Below are 21,563 nucleotides of genomic sequence, written 5' to 3'. Positions count from 1 at the left end.
AAAATTATAGCAGCCTACTTAACATGTATTGACTTTTCACACCACAAGGGCCCTGTCACCTGAAATAATTTCCCTCTCCCTCTCCCTCCTTTCTCTCCTTAGTGTTCCGATGGAAACAAGTGCGCGGCAATGCACAGTTCAGGTGTCCAGGGGTCGCTTCCTCCCGCCTTCCCCTCGGCCAGCATGTCTCCATTCTGGAGGCAGCCACAGCCCACATTTTGTGAATCTCCAACAATTACTCCATGAATGTTTATGTGTACTGTATCTTTGAAACAACTAATACATTTTTTTTCACATAAGTATGGCAGAGAATATAACTACACATACAAGGGTACTTCAGAAGTTCATGGAAAGTAGAATTAAAAGGTAAAAAATTTTACAATTCATGCATACTTCTTCAACAATACACATTTTCATGTACTTTTTGAAGTTCCCAGGTAGGCATGGATTTTAAAAACTTTTAAACCAAAATAAACTTAGTTTTCAATTCCTTTCCTACAAACTATTTGAAGTACCATAGTTATCTCCATACAGTCTTATTTTTGTCATGAATTCAGCCAATCATTTACATATTAATAGCTATGTATGCACCCTTTTCCCATGAACTTTCATTTTGTTAATTTGTAGAAGTCCTTTGTGTATCAGTATTTGTCCCAATTTGTATCTTACTTTGACTAGTAGGATTTCTGCTACTGTGAGGATTTTTTTTTAAGTTTTTTGCTTTGTACTGTGATTTGTAAAGTTGGGTTTATTATTTTTGTGTGTGTCTTAAAATGTTTTCCATCTTGGAAAAACAAGAAAAAGTTCTTTTTTAAAACTAGTACTAATTTAAATAGTTAACTATTTTGGGGCCAGCGCTGGTGTCCCATATGGGAGCCGGTTCTAATCCCAGCTGCTCCTGTTCTGAACCAGGTCTCTGCCATGGCCTGGGAAAGCAGTGGAAGATGGCCCAAGTCCTTGGGCCTTGCACCCGCGTGGAAGATCCCAGAAGGAGCTCCTGGCTCCTGGCTTTGGATCAGCACAGCTCTGGCCATCGTGGCTATTTGAGAAGTGAACCAACTGATGGAAGACCTCTCTCTCTCTACCTCTCTGTCAGTAACTCTACTTCTCAAATAAATAGTTTTTTTTTTAAAAATTATTTTGATGGCTATTTTAGACTACATCTTTTTTTTCCCCCTATATCTTTCTAGCTGGTAGTTTGAATCTATGGTTCCTATGGATTTGTTAAGAACTTCTCATTTGATTCTTTTGAAATTTCCAAATAACCATCCTTTTGAAAGTGATGCTCGCTTTATGCCATTCCCAATTCTGTGAGTGCTCTCTCGTCACCGGTACCTCGAGAAGCGGGTTAAGTCGCGGTGGTGGTGGGCAGCCTTGTCTTGCTTCAGTGAGCGTCTCCAGGGTTCATCCTCCAGTTTAGTGACACCGGCTTGAGATGGCCTTTTTTAATCATGCTATTGTCTACTGATGCCTGTTTACAAGCAAATGTGAATTACAACAGGGTTTTAGGGGTGTTTCCTCACCTTTCCATCTGTGTTGCTCCAGCTGTCTGTCATCTTGTTTGTGCCATAATCGATTTAACCAGTCCCCTACTCAGCAACACTTGGTTTGCTTCACAGTTTTATTGCTACAAAACAAATGAGAGGCCAGCGCTGCGGCTTACTAGGCTAATCCGCCTGCAGCACCGGCATACTGGGTTCTAGTCCAGGTTGGGGTGCCGGATTCTGTCCCGGTTGCCCCTCTTCCAGGCCAGCTCTCTGCTGTGGCCCGGGAATGCAGTGGAGGATGGCCCAAGTCCTTGGGCCCTGCACCCCATGGGAGACCAGGAGAAGCACCTGGCCTCTGCCTTTGGATCAGCGCGGTGTGGCGGCCATTGGAGAATGAACCAACTACAAAGGAAGACCTTTCTCTCTGTCTCTCTATCCACTCTGCCTGTCAAAAAAAAAAAAAAAAAAAAAAAAAAAAAAAAAAAAAAGGCAGGTGCAACATGTGTAGGATAAATTACTAAAATGAGATCCTAAAATGTTTTTATTCTGAAAATAAGGAACACATTACATAATCAGGCCAATACGCAGCCTCGAAGTAGAAAATGACCCAGGGACCTCATCAGACAAACCAACACACTAAACAGTCGAGCCATCGATAAAGCCAATTTGTGTGATTTTTTTTTTTTTTGCCTTTTAAAAATAGCAGTATTCACTCAATGTGTTCACCTGTGAAAGGCAGCTGCGGGTAGGTCAGCCTTGGGTGAGGCGGCACGTGGCTTCAGCTTCTGTCCCCGTGGGGGTGTCGCCACTGCCGGCCTGTGGTCACTCAGAAGCCCCCCAGGTCAGCAACAGCTCGCCCACACTGCTGTGGCCCATCTGGTCCATGATTACGCCCGGGGCTGCATCTGGACTTCATGGCTCAAGCTACACAGGGTGACTGACTGGAGCCGGGTGGGTCTGTTTGCATTCAGACGCCTGGCGTGACCTGTACTGGTCTTCACGTAGCCCTAACTTAGTGTCCCGGTTACAGAGTTTGCCTGCATGAGGGACACAGCTGTGTGTTAAAGGACACCTGGAAGGACAGAGGGGCTTCAGCTCGCTCCACCAGTGAGGCCAACATCCCCTCAAGGACGCAGCTGGCTCTTAGTCATCTCTGTCTCTCGGGCCCACTCGTCCTAAGCGCTCAAATGTTGGCCAGACTCAGTGCTAGGTTCAGCTATTTTTAAAATTTTTTTAATGATAGATATTTATCAGGTACAGTGTGAAAATGAGATACACATACAGTACGTGTTGGCCAAATCCAGTTAGCATTTCCATCGCCTTAAATATTTTTAAAAAGGGAATGACAGTAATTATACATGGGATACAGTGAAATTTCAGTAAATGATTCACAAATGATCAAATAAGGGTAATTCACATTTCCACTGTTTTATCATTGCTTTCTGTTTGGAGTCTTCGAGCTCCTCTTGTTTAGTCATAGGATCTATAATAAGTTACAGTGATCTACAGTCACCCCACTGGCTCACATCCCTGTCTTTGGCCGAGGCATTGTCCAGTCACTCTTGGCCACCTGCTCCCCACTCCAAGTTCCAGCCAGGAAAGAGGCCACTCAGTGGGGACATTCAGAGACTCCTGGAGGATATTTGTCATCACAGCAGTGATTCTAAGATTGTGTTCCCCAAGATTTCTAATAGCAAAAGCTCAAGTGTGGCAGGTGCCTCTTAGAAACAAGAATGCTAGCATGTTTGTACAACACCTAGACACATCTGAAAAGCTGTCACTCACACCTTCCTCTGCACTGACCTAGGAGTCAAGGTGCCTGGTCCTCCACCTCCTCCTCATCCCTCTAGTCCAGCCCATCTGTTTCATGGCTTCCATTCCAGAAAGTTTCAAACATGCATTTCTGGACTGGTTAGGCTGTGGCAGGCTAAGTTGGTCCCAGAGGGCTACGGGAGTGGGTGCTGCCTCCTGTTACAGCCTGGGGTAGCCACACCGTGGGGTACCAATCTGCCATCCTTGCACAAGGCTTCCACCGTGTTCCGCTGCTGCCACTTCATGAATGGAAAGACCTAGCTGGTGCTCCAGGCCCCTGCCAAGAGAGGCAGAAAGACCTGGAGAAAGGCAGCCACGCCGGCCACAGCTCCTCTGCTCTACTCCCAGCCCATATGCAACAGCTAGGGCGAGTGCCCCCTAGTGGCCCAACAAGGCCACTGGCAGTTTGAGGACAGCATGCTTTGAGTCTTCCATACTCACGACAGAGTACATAAGTTTTATTCTTTTACTGCCTAATGTTGAACAGAAGAAGCATAATATAAGCCCATAAATCATAAAATGTTGGGATGGGATACTCAACACCAATGTGAAACAATTACTGTGAAGTGCACAAAGCAGGTTGTTGAACAATGAATATAAAACACATCATGACATCCCATTGAAAATGAGAAATGCAATTACATTTTAATAGACATGATAGGCGTGGCTATAAAGAGACGTCGTCCCAGCAGGATGAGCAAGCTCAGCCCTTGTTACCACTGGGAAAAGGTATCAGACTAACAGGAGCAGGAGAGGGAAGGGGCGAGGAGAAGCAGAAATAAAGAGCAACTTCCGACGTCCAACTCTTTCTACGTGGAATTTCTTGGATGGTTACACATTATAACTACTAACTTGAAAGCACAGATGTCAAATACAGAGATCAAATTTTAAAACTTAGGTTACAACTCAGTACATGTAGAATAGTTTACATAAGGGATATTACATATGTGAAGACAGGAGAGAATTCTGGAAGGCAGGCAGACCGCACACACCACATCGACTGGTCACCGTGGCCCCAGTTCCAGGGAATCCTCACATAATAACAATGCCCTGGGGCCAGCACTGTGGTGTAGCAGGTAAAGCCCCCACCTGCAGTGCCGGCACCCCATATGGGCGCCAGTTCGAGCCCTGGCTGCTCTACTTCCCATCCTGCTCTCTGCTATGGCCTGGGAGAGCAGTGGAAGATGGCCCAAGTCCTTGGGCCCCTGCACCCGTATGGGAGACCCAGAAGAAGCTCCTGGCTCCTGGTTTCGGATCAGCGCAGCTCTGGCCATCGCAGCCAATTGGGGGTAGGGGGGAGGATGAACCAGTGGATGGAAGACCTCTCCCTCCCTCCCTTCCTCTCTCGCTCCTCTCTCTGTGTAACTCTGACTTTAAAATAAATAAATAAATCTTAAAAAAAAAAAAAAAACACCGATGCCCAATGCCAAGTATGTGTGTTTTTTAAAATCAATCAATCTGAGAGGTGGAAACACAGAGAGAGGGCTCCCATCTGCTGGTTCACTCCCCAAATGCTTGCAATGGACAGGAATGGACCGGGCAGAGGCCAGAAGCCAGAAGTCAGGAACTGAAACCAGCGGCAGAGACCCAACTGCTTGAGCGTTCGCTGCAGCCTCCCGGGGACCCCATCAGCCGGACGCTGGAGTCAGCAGCGGAGCCGAGCGTCAAACCCAGGCGCTCCCGCGTGGGACTCCAGCATCGTAACTGCTAGGCCCTACACGGAGAGCACCTGTCCAACCCCGGAAAAAGAAGCTGAGACAGTGATATTTTCACATTCATATGGTTCTTCATTCTGAATGCTCACTGTGTCTCCTCTTACCTTCCCTTATTTAAATATGCATAATTCCTTCATGTAACATTGCAGCACAGTGGCAGTTTAAAAGCATGGTAAAAATATATAAAACACATGGAAGGCTTTTATAAACCCCCTGGGATGACCGCACACACGCCCAGGCAGGTGCAGGCCAGAAGCCCCCAGCAAACTCGTCCTCACTCTTCCTCTCCCGGGGGCCACGATCAGACCCAAGAACGTCCCCAGCACTGCCCACCGAGGCGGCCTTTCCGCCCCGCACAGGTGACACGCAGGCTCCCCAGGACCCAGAAGGCAGCAGGGCCAGGGAAGGCCCCTCCAGACGCTGCAACACGCGGGAAGGGCTGGCGGCTCCTCTCCGCTTCCAGCCGGGGCCCCCGCAACCCCGGGCTCATGCGCTGTTTTCAAAATTGGGATTCTTGACGTACATGTCACTGGGTGAGAAGCTCAGGATCTCGTCCAGGGAGGGGCCTTCCTCGTCGGGGGCGATCTCGGACTCAAACATGCGCTGCAGCAAGGCGTCCACGGTCCTGTACTCTAGGAGGAAGCGGGAAAGGGGCGGGGGGAATCCGCGGGGGCTCCGGCCCGGCCCGGGGAAGCACCCAGCCTGGGCGGAGCAGGCTGGCTCCCGGGGGCAGGGCAGGGCACGGGCCGAACACTCTGACAGGAAGGAGGCACAGGTCAGGAAAGAGTCACGCGCGCATCCCTGCGCCGACTCCCAAGAGCTCCCAGCCAGACAGGCTTCTTGCAGAGGAAGGGCTGCGGCCCACAGGGCCCCTGCTGCCGGCTGCATCCCTCAGCAGCGCCCAAGCCGTGCTCAGTCATTAATGCAATTGCAAATAACACGTAATGAGAGAGCTGCCAAGGCTCCTTGTGTCTCCCACTCGCTGCCACGTCCTGGGGGGACCATGGAGAACTGAAAAGGCACAGCTCCCCGTGTATGGAGCTTGGAGCCTGCAAGGGAGCCCGGGTCAGTCCCTCAAGGATGGATGTGCAGGGACAGGGAGGAGAGCCACGCGGGGGCACCTGCCTCCCCGGGGGAGGCCAGGGCCACTTCCTGTGGGAAGGGCTGCTGGAGTGAGCCGAGAGGAGAAAACAGCATCTACAGAGGCCCGGGGGCAGGACCCAGCAGAGGAGCTGGGAGGCTGGAATGGTGGCAAGGACGAAAGGCTGAGAGGAAGCCTTGTCCTTAGCCTTGAGCAAGGGGAGCCACTGATGATCAGCTCCACAATCAGGAAGCACCCCGCAGGCTGCCACGAGACCCGGGGGTTGGCAGAGGGTCACTGCAAGTCCGGCCCTGAGCGACACTCACTGTTTGATGCAATCCTGCAGTATAGTCCTTTCGCGGCCGCCCCTCCGTGGTCCCCGTCACCCCCACTGGAGCCACCGTCCTTGGAACCCACGTTATCGGTGGGCTTCTTGTCCTGTTCTTCTTCCCTTCCAGGGGGAAGACACAACACACGCGCGGTCAGGGCCCTCTGCCGGGTGCCGCCCTCCCAGGCATGGCCCAGGGGTGGTCGTGCAGCCGCGGCCAGGGCACCCTGATGGCAGGCAGGCACACAGCCCCGGGCAGGGGCCCCAGGTGCGGCCCGCATCCAGGTTGTGAGAGCCATCGGGGAACGGGCTACTCACTCTTGGATCCCCACGCCCAGCTCTTGAATCTTCTTCTCAATCACAGTTTCTAGCTCGCTTTTCTCCAGAGAGTACGCCACGAAGAACGCTTCCAGGATGAACGCTATGAAAATACTGCGCAAGGGCACAGCGGGTCAGGTAGAGTCGGCTCCTGGTCCCCCAGAGCGGAGCCCCAGGAGCAAGGCTGCCCCCTCCTGGCAGGAACAGGTGACACAGGAGGGAGGGCGGCTCTCAGCACTGCACGGGACTTTGAGCCGTCTGAAAGCCATTCATTCTCCACCTCCCACTGGAACAGCGAATATTAGGAAGAAAACACACTTGATCTGAAGGGGACGCTCGGCCAAATCATTGGTGGGAGGCAATTCTCCAGGAACAGTGCTGGTGTCTGACACGCTGGTGTCAGCCGAGGGGGATCTGTCGCCTTCCCCGCCCAGATCTGCTTACCTTCCAAAGTCAGTCTGTCTCCTCCCCTACCCACTCAGAAGGCAGGAAGGGCAGGCCCACTGTGGTGCAGCCCGTTAAGCCCCGCCTGCAATGCCCACATCGCATATCAGAGCGCAGGTTCAAGTCCCAGCTGCCCTGCTTTGGATCCAGCTCCCTGCTGGCAGCAGAGGATGGCCCAAGAGCTTGTGCCCCTGCCACCCACGTGGGAGACCCAGTGGAGTTCTGGGTTCCTGACTTCAGCTGGACCCAGCCTGCCTGGCTGTTGTGGCCATTTGGGAAGTGAACCAGAGAATGGAAGATCTCTCTCTCTCTCTCTCTCTCTCTCTCTCTCTCCCTTTCTCTCTCTCTTCTCTCTCTCTCTCCCCACTCCCTACCCCCATCTCTGTCATTCTACCTTTTTAAAGTAAATAAAATAAATCTTGTTTAATAAAGCAAGCAATCAGAGTTTCCTAATTTCGGAGCTCCCGACCTGCACCGCTGCGTGCATCTTCCCCTCGCCGTACGGCTGGCTGGGGATTGGGGTGCGGGAAACACGCACGGTGTCGCTCCGGCTGCTGCTCCTGCCGTGGAGAGCAAGCTGCCTGTCTCCGTCCCAGGACCTCGTGTTTCCTATTAGTGTAGGTTAACAGCAGAGCCGCCTGCTGGCTTGCAGACAGGGTGAAATCTCACTTTCTGACTTGACCACGATGATGGTGGGACCCGGGGCGGTCACAGCACCCTCTGGCTCTTCTGGGGAGAGCAGAAAAACCCCTACAGTGTGTATGGGCCTTTGCCAGCACCCGGGGAGGATGGCTCTGTCTCCCCACTGCACACCCACTCAGAGGGAGGAGGACCCGCAGGCTGGAGCAGAGGCAGCCGCGGAGTCCACCTCTCCCACCCGGGGACAGCGGTCTGAGGGGACAAGGTGGGCACTGATGCTCAGCTGTCACCTACAGGTTCCAGGCTCTGCGGCGGGCACTTACAACATCAGGAAGTCCCTCGTGGGGGAGAATCGCGGTTCACAGAGACTCAAATGAAGGGCACAGGAACCATGGAGCTGGCCTCAAAGATTCCACAGGAAGGAGAGACTTGGGTGGCGGGGAGCAAGGTGCCAGAGTAGCTTTCAAATATTTACTGAGCTCTCCCAAGGACAAAGGGTCAGGATCACCCTGGCACCAATGAAGAGACTTCACCGGGGCGGGGGAGGGGAGCACCCCCCCATTCCACCTGTGGCAGCAAGGCGGCCATGGCTCAGGTTCTAATGGGGCCCAGCAGCCAGACGACTTTCAGCGGGGAAATCTCACGGGTGATCCAATCCCAGCGGGGAAGGCGGGAGACTGGCCAGGACCTCAGGCTCCCTCGCCTGCAAACAACTCTAAGATGCACGCTGCGTACGGATATGGGGGACACAGGTGGACACAAGCGTGACCAGCCCGAGACTCGACCCTTGCAGGGGGGCTCAGCAGGCAGTGGGAGCAGGAGATGTGCACCCCCACACACACACCGCCCTGGGCCGGGGAGGCGCCAGGGGAAGGGTGTTCAGATGAAGGACATGGGCAGCACCCCGTGTGGCAGGAGGAAAACCCACTTGACGATGAGGATGACCACCACGACATGGAAGAAGATGAAGTACAGCTTTGCCGCCTGGTGCGTCGCGAGGGCGAAGCCGCCTGCTATGAGTGCGAGGCTGAGGAAACAGACCTTCAAGAAACGCAGCAGGTGCCCCAAGCTCAGAGGAGCTTCCGGCAGCTCCTTTCGGCGCCCCCCCCCCCTTCCCTGCCCCAGTGAGTGGAATGCCGGGAATCCCAGGCCTTGGGAAGGATATCGTGCCACTGGTTCACCACGGTGAGCTCCGTCAGCAGCAGGAAGGCCGACGCCAGGTCGTTGAAGTTGTTCTTGCAGTACCTGGCCCTGGCAAACGCAGAGCCCCTCAAGGCCGGGTTGCCACACACCAGGGCGTCAGGAGACGTGAAATTCGGGTCAAAGAACCGCACTTTGCCCTGGAACACTTCCATCCCGACGATGGCGAAGGCGTAGTAGACCACCTAGCAGGGGAGGCGCCGGTCACCAGGCGCCCTGGGCAGAGCGGCACACACCCGGCAGCCGCAGGGCGGGGGCTGCCCTCCCCAGCCAAGAGTTCCAGCACCTTCAGGATGGCAGCAACGCGGGACTGGCCCCCGGCCTGTCTGCAAGGGAAGCAGGAGCTATCCGCAGAGGGACAAGGATACCTGGCCGGCTGGGCCACACCTGGACCCCCCCACCCCCACCCCCGGGCCTCCTGTGCAAAGTCACAAACAAAGCTACGGGTGGCTGTTTGGCCTGGCAGTTAAGAAGCCAGTGAGGATACCCTCAGCCCATATCAGGGTGCCAGGGTTACATACCCAGCACCTGACCCTGACCCTGACCCTGACCCCATCCTCCTGCTAATGCAGACCTGAGGAGGCAGCAGGTGACGGATCACGTAATTGGTTCCTGTCACCCGCATGGGAGACTTGGACTGAGTTCCCAGCTCCTGGCTCCGGCCTGTGGGTGAATCAGTGGATGGGAACTCTCCTTCTGTATTTCTATGTGTGTCTCTCAAATAAATCAATTTTAAAAAATAAAAAAAGAAGTTGCTATCAAAGTCGTGGGTTAAATATTCAATAAATGAACATCCTCTAGGGAAAAAATAATTAAGTTGAATCTTTAACTTGTTCTTTGTAACAAAATAAATTTCCGGAGCACCAAAGGGTTAAATCATTAAATGTACTGGGGAAGAAATGAGTTAATAATGGTCTACCAAGCATGATGCAGAACCGGGGACTATGAAAGATTGACAGGTATGACTCTATAATGAATTTAAATTTCTATGCAGCTGCCGGTGCCGCGGCTCACTTGGCTAATCCTCCGCCTGTGGTGCCGGCACCCCGGGTTCTAGTCCCGGTCAGGGCGCTGGTTCTGTCCCGGTCGGGGCGCCGGTTCTGTCCCGGCTGCTCCTCTTCCAGTCCAGCTCTCTGCTGTGGCCCGGGAAGGCAGTGGAGGATGGCCCAGGTGCTTGGGCCCTGCACCCACCTGGGAGAGCAAGGGGAGGCGCCTGGCTCCTGGCTTCAGATTGGTGCATTGCGTCAGCCTTGGCGGCCATTTGGAGGGTAAACCAATGGAAAAGGAAGACCTTTCTCTCTGTCTCTCTCTCTCACTAACTCTGTCAAAAAAAATTTCTATGCAGCCAAAAAAAAGGGGGGGGGGGCCAGTGTTGTAGCGGAGCGAGTTAACTGGCAGCTTACAAGGCCCACACCCGTACCAGTGCAGGTTCAAGTCCTGGCTGCTCTGCTCCAAATCCAGCTCCCTGCTTGGACCCAAAAGTATTTGGGCCCCTGCCACCCAAGTGGGAGCCCCAGGTGGAATTCCTGGTTCTTGGCTTCACCCTGGCCCAGCCCAGGCTGTGGTGGCCACTTAGGGAGTGAACCAGCAGATGAAAGAGTTCTCTCTCTCTTTTCCTGTCTCTCTTTGTCTCTCTGTAACTCTGCCTTTCAGAGAAATAAATAAGTACACCTGGTTCAAGTCCCAGCTGCTCCACTTCTGATCCAGCTTCCTGCTGCTGCACCTGAGAAGGCAGTGGAAGATGGCCGAGCGCTTGGGCCCCTGCCAACCAAGGAGTTCCTGGTCTTGGTTTTGGCCTGGCCAACCCCAGCCACTGTGGCCACTTGGGGAATAAACCAGTAAGTGGAAGATATCTCTCTCTCTCTCTCTCTCTCTCTCTCTCTCTCTTCCTCTGTCTTTCCCTCTTGTTCCATCACTCTGCCTTTCAAATAAATAAATCTCTTGTTTTTTTAAAAAAAGGAAATATTTAGGAAGAGCAGCAAGGAACTCCTAATGAGAGTTGTCTCTGGGAAAGAGTCCACCTTCATTCTTCTAGACGAACTGCATTCTTTTGGTAAATACCTTTTTTTTTTTAAGACTTATTTTATTTATTTGAATGACAGAGTTAGAGAGACAGATAGAGACAGAGAGAGAAGTCTTCCATTCTCTGGTTCATTCCCCAGATGGCCCCAACAGCCAGAGCTGAGCCGATCCGAAGCCAGGAGCCAGGAGCTTCTTCCAGCTCTCCCATGTGGGTGCAGGGGCCCAAGCACTTGGGCCATCTTCCACTGCTTTCCCAGGCCACAGCAGAGAGCTGGACTGGAAATGGAGCAGCTGGGACTTGAACCAGTGCCCAAATGCAGCTTTACCCGCTGTGCCACAGAGCCGGCCCCGCGAACTGAATTTTTTACCACTGTCAGTGAAGGTGAAAACCAGTGCCCTGGGTACTTTAGTGTCCACCGATACCCGAGCTCCCTCATTCACAGTGGGGGAGCAATCCTAGGCGAAGATCCCCAGCCCCGTGTGGCCTTATGTGACCTGGTCTTCACTCTGGGAACCCAGGAGGAGCAGCTAAGCTCTCTCCAGGAGCAAAACAAAGAAGGACCTGAGGCCTGGGGGTAGGTGGCAGAGCCAGGGCCGGAAGGAACCTACAGCCTTGAGGACCACATTTGCCCTTGGACTTGGCCTTGGACTCGGACAGTGGTTGAGAAAGAGGCTTCTACTGGGTTAACCCTCTGGGTGGCTGGTGTTGCCGACAGCAGTCGGCATACACTGTGCAGGCCCAGTGTTTCCAGACACTGGGTGTTTCGTAACAACAGCTGCTGCAGACCAAGGCCTCTGCTTCCTTTCTCCCTTTCCTGCCACTGTCACAAAAAGCACGGCTTCTTAGGGCTCCCTAAGGATGAATGTGCCACCACGTACCCGGCACAGAGGAGCTAACCACAGCGGCTACTTACAAAGACAAGCCCGGCAAACGTCAGCACCGTAGGGCCAATGTTGACTAACGTGGTCACTATCACCCGGAACCTAGGATAAAACCAGTCTCCGACTCAGGCCAAGGGCAGACGGACAGGAAAAGGGACACCCAGCCAGCATGGACCACCCACCCACTGCCCCGGTCCTGGGTCTGTTCTTTCCAAGTCAGCAGAAATCTGCCTGATAGTCTCCTCTGGAGCTGAGAGAGCAGGTGGCTACACAGTAGCTCACAGGGAGACATAGACAGACACAGAAAGACTATCTGGCTTCATCTGCTCTCTCCCCCCACCCTAATCGAGCCAGTTTGGAGGCTGCCCTGCAGGGCTTCCCGGAAGAGCAGGCCAGTCCTCGGGGGCCGACGGTCCCCGGGCCTCCGTGTATGGAGACTGCTCTATCAAAAAACCCAGGGAGGAAACGCAGGCCAGGATGTGGGAGAAAGGGGGCCCTTACAGAAAGCAACACAGAGGCGTCTCAGAGAGCTCAAAGCAGAGCTGCCATGCATGTGGCAATCCCATCCCGGGCACCTCTCCAAGGGAAGCGAGATCAGAGAGGCAGCCCCACGGGCGTGCCCCACACCACTATTCACGCTAGCCGAGAGATGGAAACCTCTAACGGGACCACCCGCTGAGGAACGGATACAGAACACGAGGCGGGCATCCACAAGGCCAACACATTCAGCCATCAGCAAGGAAGCAGTTGAGTTCTCTGAGATGCCATGGACAGGACCAGAGGCCATTCCGGTAACTGGAATGAGCCAGGCACAGAAAGGCAAGCCCCACGTGACCTCACGCACAGGTGGGACCTGAGCAAGTTGGTCTCGTGGCAGCCGAGAGTGGAGTGATGGCTCCCAGCAGCTGGGGTGGGGGGGGGGGGGTTGGTTAGCAGGCACTAAGTTACGGTTGGACAGGAGGAAGACGCTCTGGTGACGACAGATCGAGATAATGTACCTGGTGTCTCCCTTCAAAAGACAGCAAGAAGAAAGGATACTGAATATTTCCACCATGAAGAAATGATGCTTGGAGAGATATGCTTACCCAGATCTGAACATTACCCAATGTGTACATATATCCAAACATTACATGGTACCCTACAAATATACCCAAATTTCATGTCTTGGCTAATTTTTTTTTAATAAAATTTTTTTAAAAGCCAAGGGTGGGATTATCGGAGCTTCAGGGGCAGACTCCTGGGTTTGGACCCTGGGCTGCCTCTTTTAGCTGTGCACCCCCCAGGAGGGTTGCTTAACCTCTCTGAGCTCCAGAATCATCTCCTGTGAACTAGGGTTACTGAAATCCCCTACGTCAAAGGGGGCTGCAGGGGCTCAGTGAGGCGACGTCAGCGCCCTGAGTTCACCTTAGCTGGCGTCACAACGGATCCCGTTCAGCCGCCCACAGGCAGGCCCAATCCAGGGCGGGACCAACAGAATCCCAGTGACCCAGAGAATCACTGCCCTCAGGGAGCTGCCCAGCCTCAGCGGCTTCCCTCCCATCCTCTCTGGGAGCCACACTTGCCCGTTCACAGCTCCCGGGCAGGAGGACCCTCCCGAGGGCGCCATTCCAGGCCCTCACCCGTACCTCTGAATGCTGACGATGACCCGCAGCAGCCGGAGTATCCTCAATATCAAGACAATATCCAGTACCTGCTGACTGTTGTATCTTCTTGCTGGAAAAGGAGCACAGTCATTTCCCGTGCCATGCTGAGAGCCTCCTCCTTGTGCTGGAGGTGGTCTGAGGCTCTGTGTGCTAGGGAAGGGTGTGGGACAGTGGCCCTGAGCAAGCAGGAGGCAAACACCGCCTGGAATTCTGCAGCCCCCCTCGCAAGCCGGGACCAAGCCAGGCCCCGTGAGCGTGGGACCCGCGCGATCCCTCCCCCAGCCCCGAGAGCCAAGGAAGCAAGCACAACCAGGTGTCCACCTCAGGCCGTGCGCAGGAAGCGGCTGTGGGCCAGCTGTCCAGAAGGCACGTGGCAACAAGCTCCCCTCCCCAGGGAGAGCGCCTCCGAGAGCTGTGTTAGGAAGCTGCACCGTCACAGGCTCCCCCTGCCTTCTCCGGCACACACTGCGCACGGGAGTGAGAGGGAGGCAGAGCCACACATGGGCAGGGAGAGAGCAGGGGACGAGGCAGGGTCCCCACTGTGGTTGGAACCTGGGCAGCGGGTCAAGGTGCACAGGAGCTAAGGGGTGGAGGTGCAGCCCTGACCCCCAGGGCCAGCTTTGGAGGGACACCAGGATGGCAACTGGGACGCATGCTGACAAACAAAATCGCTAAGAAACCGATGAACGCAGCCAAAGCCACCACCCCTGTGGAGGACATGGTATGTTTTTAGGACTTGGCACGTTTTAGGTCCCCACCCCCTCTCCTCTTAGCCTTAGCCACGCCTGGTGGATGTTTGAGTCTGCTGATCCCGGGGCTGGGGTGAAGCCGAGAGCTGGCGGCACTGACCTGACTGAATGGTGGCATTGGCCACAGTGGCCACCAGGGCTGCGATGATGATCAGTATGTCAAACCTAACAGTGCAAAAGCAAAGTGAGTTAGGCAGCACGGGCAGGGCCTGCTGGGCTCAGGGTGGGACAGATTCCAGAGAAAGCAGCACACCTGGTTCCTGAGGCAACACAGTGACCCGACCCAGCACAAACCCACTCCCGACATGCTGATAGGAAGCGACCCACAGAAAAGACAAGAGGGGCCTTTTGTTATTTGTAACAAGTCCCTATCAGCCCCACCAGAGCGCATGGTAATGAGGTGACATTGGAAAGCCCTAAAGACGGGGAAACCTAAAGACATTGGAAAGCCCTAAAGAACAGGGGAACCGACTCTGGGAGCAGAGGTTTGGAACTGCAGGCTCCACTGCCGCCCCCAGCCCCCACTCTCCAGGGAGGGGAGCAGCCCTGCAGACTGGCTCTATCCCGCTGGCCAGGGACACCATCAGTCACATGGACATAAGGAAGCCGCCAACCAAAGCCTAAAGGATGGGGCTCAGAGAGCTGTCTGGGTCGGTGCCGAGAAGGTGGCATGTCCAGGGCGAGCCTGGGACTCCACACCCTTGCCCTGGGAATCTCTCCCACCCCACCTGGCCATTCCCAAGTTGTGCCCTTTTACAGCCAACTGGACTTCAACCACGGAAACGGTTTTCCTGGGTTCTGTGGAAGACGGAAGATTCTCTCCCTCTCTCTAACGCTGCTTTTCAAAATATAAAATAAATCTTTATTAAAAATCGGAAAGCAAGTATGAGTTTATGTGGGTGCCAAGAGATTTGGAGTGAAAACATTTTTCTCACAATACATGGGAAGTGTGGACGCTGAGAAAACCATGTGTGGGCTTCAACAGTGTTTTTTTTTTAAGATTTTATTTATTTATTTGAGAGATAGAGTTACAGACAGTTAGAGGGAGAGACAGAGAGAAAGGTCTTTCTTCCGTTGGTTCACCCCCCAAATGGTCGCTATGGCCACTGCGCTGCGCCGATCCGAAGCCAGGAGCCAGGTACTTCTCCTGGTCTCCCATGGGGTGCAGGGCCCAAGCACCTGGGCCATCCTCCACTGCCTTCCCAGGCCACAGCAGAGAGCTGGCCTGGAAGAGGAGCAACCGGGACTAGAACCGGTGCCCATATGGGATGCTGGCGCCACAGGCGGAGGATTAACCTGCTGCACCATGCACTGGCCCCTCAACAGTGTTTTTGCACCCAAATAGACACATCCTTTTCATTCCATTTGTCCAGGAACTTTCTGAAACACCCTCGTATAGGTGACAACCTACTGCCTGGCCTGGCATCTGAAGGGGGAGCGGCCTTGTGGGACAGAGCCCCGAGCTGAGGGGACCTGCTGCTGCCTCCAGGTAGACACAGCCAGAACAGAATTGGCAGTGCGGCCCTAGAGAGTTAGGGAATTGCCTGGTGCGAGAAAAAACCCACACATTCGGTGTCAGAAGTGGTGTGAGAGAGTAGAGGAAAAAGTCTTCTTTTTGGGGCTGCATGTGACACTGGCACCCCATATGGGCACCAGTTCGATTCCCGACTGCTCCACTTCCGATCCAGCTCCCTGCTAAAGGCCTGGGAAATCAGCAGAGGATGACCAACGTGCTTGGGTCCCTGCACCCACGTGAGAGATCTGGACGAAGCTCCTGGCTCCTGGCTTCAGCCTGGGCCAGCTCTGGTCATTACAGTCTTCTGGGGAGTGAACCAGTGGATGGAAGATCTCTCTCTCTCTCTCGATCTCTGTTTCTCCCCCTCTCTATATAACTCTTTCAAAAAATTAATTTTTTGTAAGTTTTCTGTTCTTTTTGTAAAGGTCTTTTCCAAAACCAAGACGCCCTGGCCTCTGATGCTACTCTGAGCCGGCTCCGGCTGAAATGGACTCCTCAGCTGCAGCCTTCCCGGGGGCAGGCGCCTCCAGCACCATGATCTCGCGATCGGACGCCCACAGGGAGGCCGTGCGCGGAGCGGGGCGGAGGGCGGCCACCGGCCCACACTGCGGCAGCAGGTACCCCCCCACCCAGCCCCCGGCCACTCACTCACCAGTTCCAGAACTGCTTCCTTCCAAGATAGGCCCTGGGCTCGTAGGTGTACAGCTTCAGCAGGATCTCAGCGACGTAGAGGCAGAGGAAGAACCACTCTGCCCGAGAGATGAACAGGCTTCTCTCATCCAGGGCGATGAAGACGGCGTTGACGAGGATGATGACGTCATAGACCCAGACAAAAGCCCTGGCAGAGGGAAGAGCGAACGCACACGGGGACCCCTTCACCCGGAAGTCCAGCAAGGGACGCACGAGCCCGGCCGGCCCCTACCACAGCTCTGTTCCCCAACAACATAAGATACAGGTCCCCCTCACCCCCACACTCATGACACACACACACACACACACTCACACACTCACACACACACACACACACGGTCTATGGAAGATTCCACAGCAGCTGGGCCCTGAAATTCACCTGGCTCTCACTGACCCTGGTACAGCCAGGAACAGAACGAAGCAATGGTTTTCCCAGGTCCCGCCTTGGGCACAGCCCCTAGGATGGGACAAAACCTCAGGCAGAATCGGGGGTGGGGAGGTCACACCCCTCCTACCTGTCCCTGAAAATTCACCTCCTTAGCCGAGGCAGTTCTGAAAACTTCTGTACACCCCGCACACGCAGGTGTCCCAGGGAACCGCCCTGTCCATCTTTCTCACCAAAGGTGAGGTGGAAAAGGGAAAAAAAAAAAAAAAAAGCTGGGCTCTGACCCAAGATTTCAGATCTGGAGCCGGCTGCCCCAGGTGGCTCAGGTGCCCAGGAACGCCTGCCGTGAGTGTGGCTCTGGGAAGCCGGAGGGGCTGCCCCCCTGTTCTCCGGGACACTGCAGACCCGAGGGTCCAGCACTCGGTGTTGCACGAGGACACACGAAGCACGCAGTAGGTCAAGTTGGGGTTCACAACAAAGAGCCTCATTTCCAGGGCTCACGTCAGACATGGCAGCTCTCAGGGATGTCTCCCACACTGCGGATGGCCTTGCTCTCAAGGACCCCCGAGCCACTCATTTTAATGAAACACCCGGGGCCACCGCGGTTGAGAACAAGCCTCTGCTCACAGGGGGCTTGCGAGCCACATGTATTCACGGTAAGACCTCAAGCCAAGGTAGATGGCTCTTTCTAGAAGCATCTATTTGAACGCCATCCCCAGCCATGCTAACCCTTGAGCGCAGACCACGTATTTCACAGAGTCCAAGCAGCTCCGACATCACCTTCACAGTTACCCTGATGGGGCTGGAATCCCCTGAATTCACACAGTGGTCAGCTTTCCTGGCTCACACAGCACGGCCAGCAGAGGGCGCCTGAGCATCTTAGGAAAGAGCTAGACCCCCAACTTCTGGTCACGCAGTGTGCTCAGAGAAGCAGTGAGCAGATTCATGGCTTCAATACCAGGCATTCCATACAGATGGCATTAAGAGTTCCATGGTTTTTCTTTAATTTATTTTTTCTAACTGAAAGGCAGAGAGAGAGAGAGAGAGAGAGAGAGAGAGAGAGATCTTCTAAACGCCGGTTCACTCCCCAAATGCCCACGACAGCCAGGACTGGGCCAGGCCCCAGGAGCCCAGAATTCCATCTGCGTCTCCTGTGTGGGTGGCACAGAGTGGCCTGCCTTTCAAGCAATCCTGGAGAAGACTGGCCCCATCTCACTTGCCTGTGCCGGACCATCCTCTGGACGAAGAGGCTCGCGGACGACTGGTAAACCCGCGGCGCCCAGGCTTCCAGCGGGTGCTTCCTGATGTTCACGGTGACCACCTGGATGTTGAGCAGGTCAGCCAAGCGCAGAAAGTTCATTCTGTCTGCAGCGAAAAAGCAACCCCCACATCCACAGGCGCCGTGACACGACAGCCAGGCAGCCAGTCTGCGGCCCCCACGTGCCCCCCTGTTCCTGTCCTGCCCACCTCAGGCGGCCCGAGGCGCAGGCGCAAACGCCCACCCGCTGCCCTCCACTCTGCCTTCCTCCTCACGTGGGCCATGGTGGCTTCCGGTGCCTGCCCCAGCCTGGATTGCCAACCTCAACCCTCTCGCCTGTTCCCTCCATGCAACCCACACCTTCCTCTGGACCCCCTGCCTGGCTGCCTGCCTCTTCCTCAGGCACGCAAACCCATACCTTCCACGATGGACACAGCCACGATCCTGGGCCAACATACAACGGGCACCTTCTCGCCCAACCTGGACCCATCCAACCAACGCGCTGCTGTTTCCCACAGCTGCTGAATGCCAGGGCCAGCAGGCTTTTCCCCATGGTCCCATGCACCTCCTCCCCGCCAGGCAGATCAACTGGGCTAGCTCCAAGCCCTGTTTTTGCATAAACTCCCCATAATTATATATAACTTTAAGAAATATCACATCAATGAATGAAATTAGAATGTACGAAGAGTACTGCGAATTCTTTGAAAAGCAAGTCAAATGCTTTGGAAACTCTAAAGAAAGCTAATGATATAAATTGCAGGTGCACATCAAATGTAGCTGGGATGACCATTAAAGACTGGGTCTAGGGGCCGGCGCTGTGGCGTAGCAGGTTAAGTCTCTACCTGCAACACCGGCATCCCATATGGGTGCTGGTTCTAGTCCCAGCTGCTCCACTTCTGATCCAGCTCTCTGCTATGGCCTGGGAAAGCAGTAGAAGATGGCCCAAGTGCTTGGGCCCCTGCCCCCACGTGGGAGACCAAAAGAAGTTTCTGGGTCCCGGCTTCAGACTGACCCAGCTCCGGATGTTGTGGCCATTTTGGGAATGAACCAGTGGATGGAAGATATCTTTCTCTTTCTCTCTCTCTTCAAAATAAGTAAATTTAAAAAAGAAAAGATAGGGGCTGGAATTTTTAAGACGTGGACAGTTTCTCCTGTAGACAGCCGAGCACACACCCAGGCCAGTTGTGCACCTGTTTGCAGAAGGAAGCAAAGACGAGGGCACCCATTAGCAGCAGCACTGTGTGCTTCCCGCGAGGACGATGCACTGGGCTGCCGTGTGCAGACACGAGGCAGAGCCGGGGCGAGGAGCCGGATGGGACAGAGCCTCGAGCGACAGCAAGCACGCACGCTGCTGTCTGGCCCCAATGCTCTATGCCCCTAAGGATGCTTTAAGAGCACAGAAGTCCACCACCCTGAGCGAAAAAGACACTCGGGAGTCTTAGAACTGTCACGCTTCCAGGTCTTGGAGCCTGAGGGCTAACACACACTCTCTCTTTTTCAAGTGTTTATGTAACCTGTATGTATTCAAAAGGTAGAACGACAGACAGAAATTGTCCATGCACTCTCCAAATGCCTGAAACAGCCATGGCTGGGCCAGGCCCAAGCCAGATCCCAGGAATTCCACCCAGGTGTCCCGTGCGAGTGGCAGAGCCCCGAGTGCCCGAGCCCTCATCTGCTGTCTCCCAGGACGTGCAGCACAGGAAGCAGAGCGGACTCCCAGCAGGCACTCTGGTGCGGGACACGGGCGCCCCAAGCAGCGGCTCCACCTGCTGTCTGCGACATTACTCCAGCAGGGAGTATCCTACGTGTTTGTACTTGAATTCAAAAACCTGTTTAAATACAGTCAGCCTTCCACATCCATAGATTCTGCATCCCAGATACAACCAACTGAGGATCAAAAACACCGGGGGAAAAAACTGCCTCCACACGGAACCTGTAGATCTTTTTCTTGTCATTATCCCTTAAACAAAGCGGGATAACAACTGCTGACGCAGCGTTTGCATTGTAAATGATAAGCAAGGGGGCACAACCTCACTAGATAGAGGGGGATGTGGGTAGGTTACATGCAAATCCTGCACCATTTCCTGTGGGTATCCTTGGGAGTCCTGGAACTGATCCCTCACACACCCAGGAGTGACCCCAGAATCACACAGGGCAGAGGAAGCCACGAGGCCCAGGCCCCTTACCCACGTGCCCCTTCTGCCCCTCGTCGGAGATCCTCCAGAGGAGCTCCAGGTGGGAGCTGCTGATGTCCGGCACCACCATCCTCGCCAGCCTCTTCCACTCGGCTTCTCTCACCACGAACTCCGTGCCCACCTTGACCTTTAGGATCTTGAAAGCCTCCATCATTTTGTGACGTTTCAGGTACACCAGTTTGCGGATCTCGTTCTTAAAAAAAAAAAAAAAAAGGCTCAAGGTCACAGAAGAGCCAGAGAAGCCAGGGACGGATTTGCTGATCAGCGTGGCCGAGGCTCCCTCCCTGGCCTGGGCATGGCCAGCACAAGCCCTGTCTACATCACCAGGTGCCAATAAGGGAGCCGTGATGGGAAACCCATGTGCTGGGAAACATGGCAACAGGAGGCAGAGGGCGCCAGGCTCCTCTCTGCCTGGGAGGAGAGGGGCCCCCCACAGGAAGCAAACGGAGTGGGCTGCAGAGAGAAGGGAGTGAACCTGGGGGACAGGGGTGGGGGTGGGGTCCAGGAGACCTCCTGCTGAGCCAGCTGAGGAAGAGAAGAGGGAGAGGAGAAGAGGGAGGGAAGTGGAACCAGGCTAGAAGTGAGCCTGGGCTGGAACTGCCATCTGCACTGACCGCAGGGAAGCTTCCAAAAGGCGTTAAGGCTCAACAGCCCTCGGGAGCTCTTTGATGCGTCAAGGGCAAGAGGCAAAGCCAGAGCCCGACACTGCACACAGGAGGGCAGGTGTCCTGGCTAAGCCCCCGACGCCCGTCCGCCTCTCAGACCACCAGCAGAAGGAGCGGAGCCCAGCTGAGCCTCCGGATCCCCCAGAACTCACCAGAGCAAGGCCACGCCCGTGGACTTAGCAATGCCCTTGCCTGCCTCCCTGCTGCTGCCCCACCCCAGCTCCGCCACATTACCTTGAGGTGCTTCCTGTAATTGTTGTAGACCACGGCCAGAAAGACGGACATGAAGATGTACGTGTTGATGATGATGTAGGCGATGAAGTACAGCGAGTACCACCGGTTGAAGTCATAGGCAGGCATCCTGGAGGGAAAGAATGGCGTAGCCTGGTTTTTCATACCCTAGTCCCACAGTGCACAGGAGGCTGCGGCCTGCGGCGACATCCCACACACACAATCCATGTGCACGAGGCCCCGGATGTTCCCTGGCTGCCATTCCCGATTCTGTCATGCGGCCTCAGACTCGTCACCATCGCT

General features: G+C 54.6%; 1 protein-coding gene across 3 annotated transcripts in view; it reads right to left on the bottom strand.

Annotated features, from left to right (window-relative positions):
* Positions 1-2,704: 2,704 nt before the first annotated feature.
* The window catches only part of TPCN3 (two pore channel 3), a 37,447-nt gene continuing 18,588 nt past the window's right edge, over positions 2,705-21,563 (bottom strand). For 2 of the 3 annotated variants that reach the window (XM_051828910.3, XM_089324617.1), the window contains 13 exons: positions 21,264-21,390; positions 20,356-20,557; positions 18,132-18,276; positions 16,906-16,983; positions 16,489-16,674; positions 14,421-14,485; positions 13,554-13,641; positions 11,961-12,030; positions 8,990-9,209; positions 8,753-8,843; positions 6,742-6,855; positions 6,422-6,546; positions 2,705-5,646 (listed from right to left, as the gene is read on the bottom strand). In XM_051828910.3, the coding sequence (XP_051684870.1) occupies positions 5,501-5,646; positions 6,422-6,546; positions 6,742-6,855; positions 8,753-8,843; positions 8,990-9,209; positions 11,961-12,030; positions 13,554-13,641; positions 14,421-14,485; positions 16,489-16,674; positions 16,906-16,983; positions 18,132-18,276; positions 20,356-20,557; positions 21,264-21,390 (1,657 nt within the window). In that variant the 3' untranslated portion in view covers positions 2,705-5,500. 3 annotated transcript variants of the gene reach the window in all.

Source organism: Oryctolagus cuniculus, chromosome 2 (genome assembly GCF_051225735.1).
Source record: "Oryctolagus cuniculus isolate XC-2025 breed Fujian yellow rabbit chromosome 2, ASM5122573v1, whole genome shotgun sequence".
In the NCBI taxonomy this organism is placed as follows: Eukaryota; Metazoa; Chordata; class Mammalia; order Lagomorpha; family Leporidae; genus Oryctolagus; species Oryctolagus cuniculus.
Note: the sequence above shows the minus strand (reverse complement) of the source record. Positions and strands in the feature narration are given on the sequence as shown.